Source organism: Phaethon lepturus, unplaced genomic scaffold (assembly GCF_000687285.1).
Source record: "Phaethon lepturus isolate BGI_N335 unplaced genomic scaffold, ASM68728v1 scaffold8902, whole genome shotgun sequence".
Taxonomy (NCBI): Eukaryota; Metazoa; Chordata; class Aves; order Phaethontiformes; family Phaethontidae; genus Phaethon; species Phaethon lepturus.
The window spans coordinates 35,590-45,929 of NW_010525514.1; the positions used below are offsets into that span (position 1 = coordinate 35,590).

General features: G+C 37.2%; 1 protein-coding gene across 2 annotated transcripts in view; it reads left to right on the forward strand.

The window, feature by feature from the left end:
- Positions 1 to 1,450: 1,450 nt before the first annotated feature.
- DCLK1 (doublecortin-like kinase 1) overlaps positions 1,451 to 10,340 on the forward strand; it is a 64,135-nt gene continuing 55,245 nt past the window's right edge. For both annotated transcript variants that reach the window (XM_010282777.1, XM_010282778.1), the window contains exons 1-2: positions 1,451 to 1,591; positions 2,521 to 2,615. In XM_010282777.1, coding sequence (XP_010281079.1) covers positions 1,573 to 1,591; positions 2,521 to 2,615 — 114 coding nt within the window. In that variant the 5' untranslated portion in view covers positions 1,451 to 1,572. The remainder of the gene's footprint in view (positions 1,592 to 2,520; positions 2,616 to 10,340) is intronic.

Sequence of the window (10,340 nt, forward strand, 5' to 3'; positions counted from 1 at the left end):
TGGCCAACACAACACAACTATCATAATTTTCTTTTTTAAAAAGTGGTGTTGGGGAAAGCTTATCTTAAACGTCCTGGATACTCTGGTGGTGGCGAGTAATTTTTAGGGTTTATAAAACTTTGTTTTTTCATCTTAAATAGATACTCATCAACATGGTACATGTGGAAAATACATCAAGACTCAAATACACCATTGCATGTATTTCGTTACACTAGGTAGCCTCAAGTCGTCTTCTGGAGATTACAATAGTAATTCTAAGAAAAACTATTGTTGAAAGTTATGGGGATGGAGTCAATTTATAAGGAACAGGAACCAGTGCCTAGTGCTACAAGGTTTATTAAAGTGTATCTGTTCTCTTAAATTTTCTCATAATAATAAGACCTAAGAATATCTGCTTGGTTTAAAGAGAAGGCAGAGCACTAGTCTTGTTACTGAGCAATCTTTAGGACTAGCTCCATGAGAATAGTAGTAATTTAGTATTAGTTTCTAATTAACCTGGTATTTGTTTATAAGAAGCCCTTTAAAATTTTAGAAATATGATATTCCAAAAAGCTCATTTTTAATGTCCTCATGTTGCCCTTCCCCTAATTTTTTTCATAAGTATTGATAATAAATTTTATTTTAGTAATTATTGGCCAGACCTATGGGGTGTTTTTGCTGAATACTGCATGAACTTAAGTGAATGTGTCCATATGCATGTGCTCTCCCCAACATACTTAGTACAACAGTTGAATCAGTGCTGATATGTGCAAACCGCTGTCCTCTGTACAAAGAGAATTTGAAGCCTAGATGAGTGGAATGGTTTTCTAGAAAAGCAGCCTATTTAAATGCAATTAGTATCTCTTGTTGTTCCTATGGTTATACAACTATATTGCACCTTTACCTTAAACAATGCACTGCACAGAGTGATGTTGAGATCTGATCACTCATAACACCTAAGCACTATTAAGTGACCATTATTTATCATGCAGTATGATGTGTTTTATTGATGTGAGTGGTGTGGCAGATACGTGCTTCTTCCTTATAATGTGTGAGCCCAGTATTAGCCTGTGAGAACAATGTATTATGTAAAAAGTAAGAAAAATCTATTAAAAATGCCTACTGTATTATCCAAAGGAATTAGCATTTGCTACATTTCCAGTCAGCCAAGGCTTTACAAGAGTTATTGTCATTTTGATTTTCAGATGAGTCATTTGGTATATTGCCCCCAAAGGCACCTCATTATGATTCAGTGCACAGCATATAAAATTGCTTAGGCTTTCGGGGCTCCATGGAAAGCGAGTGGGGGTTGCGGTGGCTCAGCGTTGTGAAGCAGCAGCATTATGCTTAATTGACACCTTTGATGTAGCCCTAAGACAGCACCTGCACCTCCCACTGCTGCTCTGAAGACGTCAGCCTTACGCAGAAAAGGCTTCTGCTTATGAATCCTGCATCGCATTCAGCTCACTCTGTGAGCAGCCCCAGCTATCCTTAACTAATCCCATTGCTTCTCAGTTTGGCTACAGCTTGGTTTAGCACAGAGCAGGAATTCTGCTGCTTGGTATTATCAGGTTAAACAGTAAGATTTTGTCCATGTTAGAACTCATAGAAGGTAAGTCAAATGCCTTGTTGATATCCTAGTATGTAAATATTCTCCTAAGATTCAGAATCTGGGAATCAGGTTGTTGATTCTTTTTTTCCTGGTGCTGACAAATGTGGACTGTGAATTAACAGTTGCTTGTTTAAGAATATTTACATATATATGTGATACACACTTTGTAGTGTTTCTGTCAGTGCTTCAATGTGAACATTATTGATAGCCTCTCTTGTGATTACTGTGTAGTAGAATTCTGTCCTCTGCTGGTATTGTTTTGTTAATTTAATGGGTAATGTCACATGCATGCAAAAGGTGCTTCTAAAATGATAGGCACTGACATATATGAAGGAACTTACTTATTTGAGAAAGTGATGCTTTGCTGTGTCAGACTTGAGGTGTTATGTCCAATTTATTTGCCTCTAGAAAACCCTTCTGGGTTAAGTCTGAGGTGATGCTTGGGTCAGGTGGTATTGCAAAAATCTCTTCAAATGAATAAGTGACAAACAGCAAGCAGCTGATTTGTTCTTGCAAGCAATACTGCTTTTTATTTTTATAGTGGGTAGCACTTCAAGCCATAACTAAATGGAATGAAAAGGTTTACATATAGCAAGTGTCTGTTACGGTTAACAAAGCACCTTGCTCCCCATAACTTTCAAGCACAGGAACAAATACAGTTTAAGAAAACATGATCATGTTCTCTGCCGTTGACTAAACAGTCTTTTCAGGTTTGTCGATTATTGACTTGCACTCTGTATAAAAATTGTCTTAACAAGACAAAACTCTGAGGAAATAGTTCTTTTGTGGATTACCTTATTTAATGTTTAAAACATTGAGCAAAAGCAAATGAATCTGTTCAACAAATAATGAAAAAAAATGTTGATTTAACTATTTCTTTGCTTTTAATAATGCCTTGTATTTATTTTTTCAATTTATTGTCCTTTTAGTGAATGGAACCCCTGGTAGCCAGCTTTCTACTCCCCGCTCTGGGAAGTCTCCAAGCCCATCTCCCACCAGCCCAGGAAGCCTACGGAAACAGAGGGTAAGGAAATAAGGAAACTGATTTCTGAGCATGGCTGGGGAGAATCCGGCATAGCCGTTATCCGATAGCCTTCTCCCCACTGATTCTTTGTGTGTAGAGTTGTGGGGTGGAAGAGCCTGGCTACAGTCCTTGTTGTGTTTGTACAGCGCACTGAAGTGGAATACAACTGCTCTGTGTCTGTCAAAATGCTAAGTATGCTAAGAAAGGGTTTATCTTTGAGGGCAAAACCAGGGGTATCTTCCTCTTTTTTTACAAAACTTTTTTTTGGTTAAGTTTCTTTTTCCAAACGTTTCACAACTGGAATGAAATGTTCACATTGTCAAAGATTTTTTTTTTCTTAGTTTGCCGTGGGCATTATGTCAGTTGCAAAAACTACAAACAACTTTGATTTTGAAGCAAGGTGAAAGAATGCACTGTGGAATTTAGCTGTGGATTAGCTGTGATATCATGGCCTTGTGCAGTGAAGACTCTATCAGTACCAAGGCAGCATGGGACTTGTCAGTCACTTTGCTGGACCAGAGCTGTTAGTAGCTGTAGGTTCCCACTAGTTACCATGTACAGAGGAGTCTACAACATACTTAAGCATCCAGAATTAAGGTAGTAGCTATGTTACTGCTGTAACCCACTGACAAAATGTTACTCGTTCAACCCAAAAGGCTCCACATGCTGATTTAATTAATTGTATCTGTTGAAAAGCAATGGGACAGATGTCTATGTATCTTCTCTTTTGTTATTCTCTAAACTGTGATCAGTTCTCAGTGAAAGCTTCCCTAAGGCAGTACTCTGTAGCTCAGACTTGTTTATAAACACAGTTTGAACACATGCTTTTTCTGTTTTCTCAGTTTTTAAGTAAAGACATAATTTGTGTTTCTCAAAGTAAGGGGATTAGATACAAAATTGGCAATGCTTGACTTTGGGGGCAGGTGCAGACCTGATTCCCCAGATACCCAGATCAGGAATAGCTGTAGCATGGCACAACTCCATTCTAGCCTGTGTACCCTTCTTCATGTCTGGTGGATACCAGGGAGCTGAGGAATTGTGCATGCCCAGGTCTTACCTCAGGGTGGGATACAGTCGTGGGTTTCTGCCATGACTTCTTTATAGATATGAAGCCGACTGTGACCGTGCAGTATAGACACATCCAGTGAGCGGCAGCTTGAAGCCTCAGGGTAGTGTCATGGTTTGCATTATCTGGTACACAGAGAGTAAAGATGCAAGTTTCAGTTGGGTAAGCTGGTACTAAAATCTTCTTGAATGCAATGTCTTCCACACTGTTTGCTCTTACTCTCAAAACTTATTAATGAATCATTAATAAGTCACTGAAGATGGAAGAAAGAGTCTTCCAAATGAATTATACATTGGTGATGTAAGGGTGGCTCTTTAGATGGATGATATCAGTATACAGTGGGTTTTCGCTTGCTGTAAGGCTACCGCTTTTCATTGGTAACTTTCCTAAACTTCCTTCCCCACCACTGATGCTTCTCTCCCCACAGTGAAGAAATGTTTTTCTGTTAATATTCGTGGATGGGTGAGTGGGAACCATGTGGTCAACACCATTAGACACAAAGGGTGTTTGTCCACAAGGTTTCTGACTTTTCTGAAGAGGAGAGTGAATGGAATTCTCCTCATCCGGGTTCCCTGTGTGGAAGTGTAACGGGATCACTGAGTGGCAGTATTATGGATGTAAAGGGCTGTCTAGTGGTAACATAACCACGTTGCTAACTGTACAGAAAATAAATACTGAAGTAAATTACAGGAGAGATAAGACATTGTTAAAGAGTTGAGTTCTCTTCTCAGATATCCATATCCGGTCCCCTTAACCTCAGTAGGGGACCTTTCATGCTTGTCTGGCTTTATTTCATACAGGTTTTTATTATACCAGATGAAACATGGAATATGTTCATGTAAAAATAGATTGCAATCATGTAAAAATGCATTGCAATAATATTATTTAGGTTACAAAATCAACTGCTCAGTTCAGGGATGGAAACTTTACACTTGCTCTGAGAATTAATTTCAGCTCTTTTCATGATTAACTTGTGAAATGAATGAGCTAGAAGTTCAGTGTGAAAACATATGTGTGTGTCATTAAAGGTCATAATGTGTATTCCAATGACTAAATTAGTTCTGTGAGCAGCCATTCAACAGTGCTTACTAATCTTAATTTTCTTGTTAGCAGTATAAATGGTGTTCTGTTTTGTTTTAACACCATCTTTTGTATGTTGCCATTTAAATTTTACTTGGAGGACAGGTTATTTTACATATTGTCATAAAGCAAATTTCAACCCAAAGCATTTTGCTTTGTCTTCAACGGCTTCAGCTACAGGGCTGACAAGGCAGCTGCAGGAGAAGACTTATTCCCTATGAGGTTGTTGAAGTGTATCATGTGATAGACCTACAAGAGAGGAGATTGATTTCAGTGCCCCCCTTGTCCCCATTGTTGAGAGGTGCCCCAAAAAGAAGAACATTGGTTGCTAGAGTCACGGTCTGGGGTTGAAGGGTATGGCTGGATTTCTGAATGGTCTTGGTTTCTCTCTTTACGTTGAGTTTGAGGGAGCTACTGCTTTAGAACTGAAATAAGATGCCGGGTCCTGAAAATACAGCTCAGCTTTGTAATTTGTGTTTTCTCTGCACCTCTGTCCTTGTGATTCAAGTTAGAGGAGTGCCTGTTCACTTGTGCCATCAGGTACATGGGATGCCAGTGGTATGTACTGGGTCTGGAAGAGGGTGGGGAATGTTGACTCCAGCATAGATACATTCCCCTTGATGTATCTAATCAATCAGCTCTTCAGCATCCCCATCCAAGTGCTATGAGGGCGATGTAGGCTTAGTCCATCAAAATGCTCAGGGTTCTGGGCAGGCTGCCAGTGTTTTTACAGGGAAATACGGGTGAGAGAAGTCAAGCTTTTGAATTCAGAGGCACAAAAGCAAGGTACTTCCACAAACTGAGGGATTTCTCCGTGTGAAAAGTAAAGATGTGTAAAAATAGTAAAGATGGTAGATTTTTCCAAAGAAAATACTCCTAGTTATGGAGTGCATTAAGCAACTTAAAATAGGGATTGATCAATCTTCTTACATACTGGCATTTCATCATTCACTTTAAAAAAAAAATTAAATTCTGGCCTTTGATGAAAAGCTTTCCATTGATATAAATAAAGCCAAGAACCCTGCTGTGATACATGTACTATAACATACATGACTACTCATGAAAACAGTACTCTTGTAGCCCTACAGATAAAATTTTCTACCCTCAAAAGCCAGAGCATAAAAAGATAAAGTTTCATCCTTTCTCACTTGCATATATACATGGCTGAGTTTTTTCCAGAAATTCAGAAATCAGTGAAAGTTATATATTGATAATCTTAAGGCAAAATTCAGTCTGTGTTTGAGGAAAGTAAAATTTGAAAGATTAATTTCATGAGTGTAATACAAAGACTTGAAAGTGAACTAGGAATCAGTTGGACTTTTACGTTTTTTTCAGCTTCTGAGTGTTTAAACTTGCAGCCTGTGTACTATAGTTATGCTTTCTTATAGTTTAATTCTTCATATTTATTTTTAAATAGGAAAATGAGATTCTTGTTTTTAAATTGTTATGTACTTAATTGTGCATTTCCACAGAGGATGAAAACACCTGAATTTCAGGTTTGTAACAGTTGAAATAGACAGTTATTGTGTTGCACGTGCATATACTTCCTACCACAACCGAGTACAGTTAATGATGCAGACTCAGAAAAGGTGACATGGCAATCATAACGATAAATATATGTAATAGCAACCCCCACATTTTATTTGACTAGCCTTTATAATAGTTTATGAGCTTTTTTTTCCCCTGTCTTGTAATCAGAGTCATTACTTCAATTAGGGTGGAAATGTTCTATACTTTATACCTGATTTTCCATTGCTTGCCATTATTTTAAATGTTTTCTCTATTTCCCTAGAGACTACAATCTACAGAACAATAAAAAATTAGATTTAAGGTACCTCTTGACTAATCAGACAAAGAAGTTGAATTCTACGTATACAAGGATTTTTTGAGTTGTATGTGGCCAAGAAGTCTTACTCATTCAGCAAGTTTTATCTTTTTATTAATCTATGCAAAATACTGAATAGGTTCCTCTCATATTTTTCAGAAATACAGCTCTTTGGCTAATTATAGGCAAGGAAAATAATTTCAGAAAGGGAAACTTTAAAAAAGTTTCAAGCATTTAAAAGTACATGAAAGGGCATAGAATCTGATCCTGAAATCTTGTGCACGATTTTACTTTAAAACAACCATAGAGTTATAAAGAAATGACAAAAATACTCCCCAAATCTTAAAAATAAGATAAAAATAATCAAAAAATAAGTAAGTTCTGAATGCTTTTTTTTTTTTGATATTCAGAGAGTGAGCAGTCACCTGGAAGATTCAAAAGTTTGGTGTGTTACCCTCACTGTCAAATCAAAAGATTTTTTTTTCTGTACTATATAATAGAAATTCCCAAACTGTATATGCTCAAAAGAAATTTAAATAATAATCTAACTAGTTAGTATTCAAAGTTAGATGGTCTTGTCTCTTTAAAATTCTTCTTTTGTCTAGGTTGTTCACGACAAAATAGAAATATATCTAAGATCTGATTTTCAGTCTTCCAGTCTAACAGGTCTGCTACTGTATGTACACACACCCATGGGCAGAATACATGCAGAATAAGCATTCAAGGGAAAGAAAAACCCCTTTAAAGGGCTTAAATCCCCATTATATCATGCCTGCAAGTAAAACATAAACCTGCACAGATTGCTGAGAGCCTTGTAAAATTGAAATTTGTAAAGCATCATATTAGGTAGTCCTTGTTTTTCAGTATAGCTTTTAGATTTGTTTCTTTTATGCCTCAGTTATCTTCCTGCGATTAAAAAAAAAACCAAACGCCCCTCAAACCAAGGTCAACCCTCAAGCTGGCTCCATCAGCCTTCCCATTCTCATGTGTTCTTCTATTTTGTCTTGTAGTTGTTTTTTATTTCTTAAATATGTTTTATACCTAACGGATCCCCCGAAACAGCGTAAAGGTATCAGAGCTTGCCTATGAGGTGTGCTGGGCACCTGCCTGCTCGGTGCCTCTCTAAACCATCAGCTATGCTTACATCACCTTAAAAAGATAGTACTCTGTCTTCTGCCATTTCTCCTCACTAAACTTTCTCTTTCATTCCGTCCTATTGTGTATCTCGGCGAGGCTTGTTGTGCTGGGTAGGCTGGACAGGGCAATGTACCATCCCCTGACACCTCTGGCATTTGAGGACGATCTGATCCGTCCAAGGATGCTCGGAGTGGGTGTTGAAAACCTGAAGTGGGTCCGTACACTCTCCCTCTGCTGTCGTGAGCTGGTTGCTTGGCTACCGTCGGACAGAGCCGGTGACAGGGGGATTTTACACGCTGTCTTTTTACACATACATACAGACACAGAAAAACTGTGGGAAAGAGATACCGTTGTCAGTACGATAGAGGTAACAGCAATATTCAGTGTCAGCATTTCTGGGGCTCAAATGTTGCTGGATCCATGCTATATCACCCGTGGGTGGCAAGTTTTGATTACCTTATATAAGGTAAGCACGCACTTTCTACTGCTGTTTGTGGAACAGCAAAAAGGGAAATATATTCCCTTTAAGATTAACTTCAGATTGTCAAGTTTCCAAGCAATTAGGAGACTCTGCAGAACAGACAAATATTGTTTTAATAGTGTTTATTAAGAAGGAATCAAAGAAAAAAATAACTGCCTCTTACAATATGTTGTACGTTGAAACTCCGGCTTTATTTTCTAACATCTATTTGTTGATTAAAAAATAACTATATGACATTAAGCCAAAAATCTGATTACATGGAATATGTGTATTTTATGTTAAACAAAATCTTCTGGTCCAGAGTAACGAACAGAGTATAAAACGGTTACAGTGCAACAAATCAAACACAGTAAACAAATCTATACTGCACTTCATCTTACAGGACCTGTATCGCCCACTCTCTTCGGATGATATGGATTCAGTAGGAGACTCAGTGTAAAAGAGAAAATGGAACAATGTTTATGGTTTGTGATTTGGTGAAGGTTTAACATTTTTAAAGAGAATAGCTGCTAATTTACAGTAATAGTGAATCGCACAAAAGAGTTTTGCATATTTAATATAAAAACATGGGGACAAATTAATTCTAGTGTGTGGGGGGGTATTTTTGGCTTTACCACTACATTTTAATGCAAGAATTTGTAATGAATGAGCCATTGAATATGTCCATCAAATACAAACCAACATTGTGCACACTTTTAGGAACAAAGATTGGATAAGGTGAATATAACGCACAAATCCATAGTGGGCACATTTATGAATAGCAGTCTTTTTATCATCTAAGGTACTGATTATATGTTCTGTTTTTAACATAGGTATCTTTATTCATTTTGGTATGAACAGTTAATGAATGCTTTGCTTTTACCAAGGAATAGGTAAAATGCAGAAAAGCAAAAAACCTGCCATATTAAACTGCTTGCACCACACTGTCTGATCCCAACACGCAGATTTGGAACACTCTAAGTTTAGTCGTCTTATCTAAATGAAACGAAAATTAAGACATCTCATGTGGCCACAGGACAAGAAGTAAATGCTTTAAAAGTGGTATTCAGGTTCTCTTCACTGCGTTACCATTTGACAACTGTAAACAGAAGAGTGTTCACAGGCGACATGAATGTTTTACCTGGCAAGAGCTGTTAATACTGATCATCCGTGTGTTGCAAGTAAATACGGACAAATTTCTAAATGAGGAAATATGGGGGCCTGCTGGCTAGCAGCGTCATCTGATACAGATATGATGACACCTTTTGGAAAAACACATTTTGCCTGAGAAACTAGTGATTATTTTCACTTATGTTAAGGACAAGAACATAATTTTTTATTTGCTGTAATAAGACATTTCATGCATTTTAAAAAGAAAGCCTACAGAAATGGTGGTACTGTAAATCATCCTCCTGTTGACCTAATTTCTCTGGTTTTGGAATTTCTAGAGGTGGTCATATTGTACAGCATGAATATGCAAAACTCCTTTAGTGTTAAAGTAGGTCATGCGTTATAACCAGTTGCTTAACAATTATCTACTAACTGTATTTGTTTTCTGCTGCTTTATTGTGAGAATGTTAGTCTACTTCAATTTACGTAACAGTAATATTTCCCATCGTATGTTGCATATTGCTTTAAAATTTATCTGTTGTATTTAAGCCCATAGTGTAGTGATCACACACTTTTACTGTCTTATACCTTTCCTTTCAGTATCTCACACACTAACGATTTAAGAATTAGAAATCAGTGTGATTGTGATCCTCAACAAAAATCTATAGAGATTATATTTTTGAGCTACTCAGTGATGATTTAATATATTTTGAAATCAGGAAAATTTACTTAATAACAGAAAATCTTTAGCTGCCACATACCAACTTTTAAATGTAGTGAAATAATTCCTTTACACTGATTTTTCCATAATAAAATTCAGCAGCTGGAAAACGTCAGCATGTGATGTTGTGGCTTCAGTGTATCAGTATCATTTTCTTTATGGAGGATATTTGCAAAAAGAAGTAAAAGGGCAGCAGAATACAAAACTTACCTTCTCTGTTTTCAATACTTGGTTCCAGTATCACCTGGAGAGAAAGTCATGGATCTGGTAGGTTTGCAGAAGCAGTTAGGTCATTCCATTTTGAAATGCATGTTTTGCCATTCCTG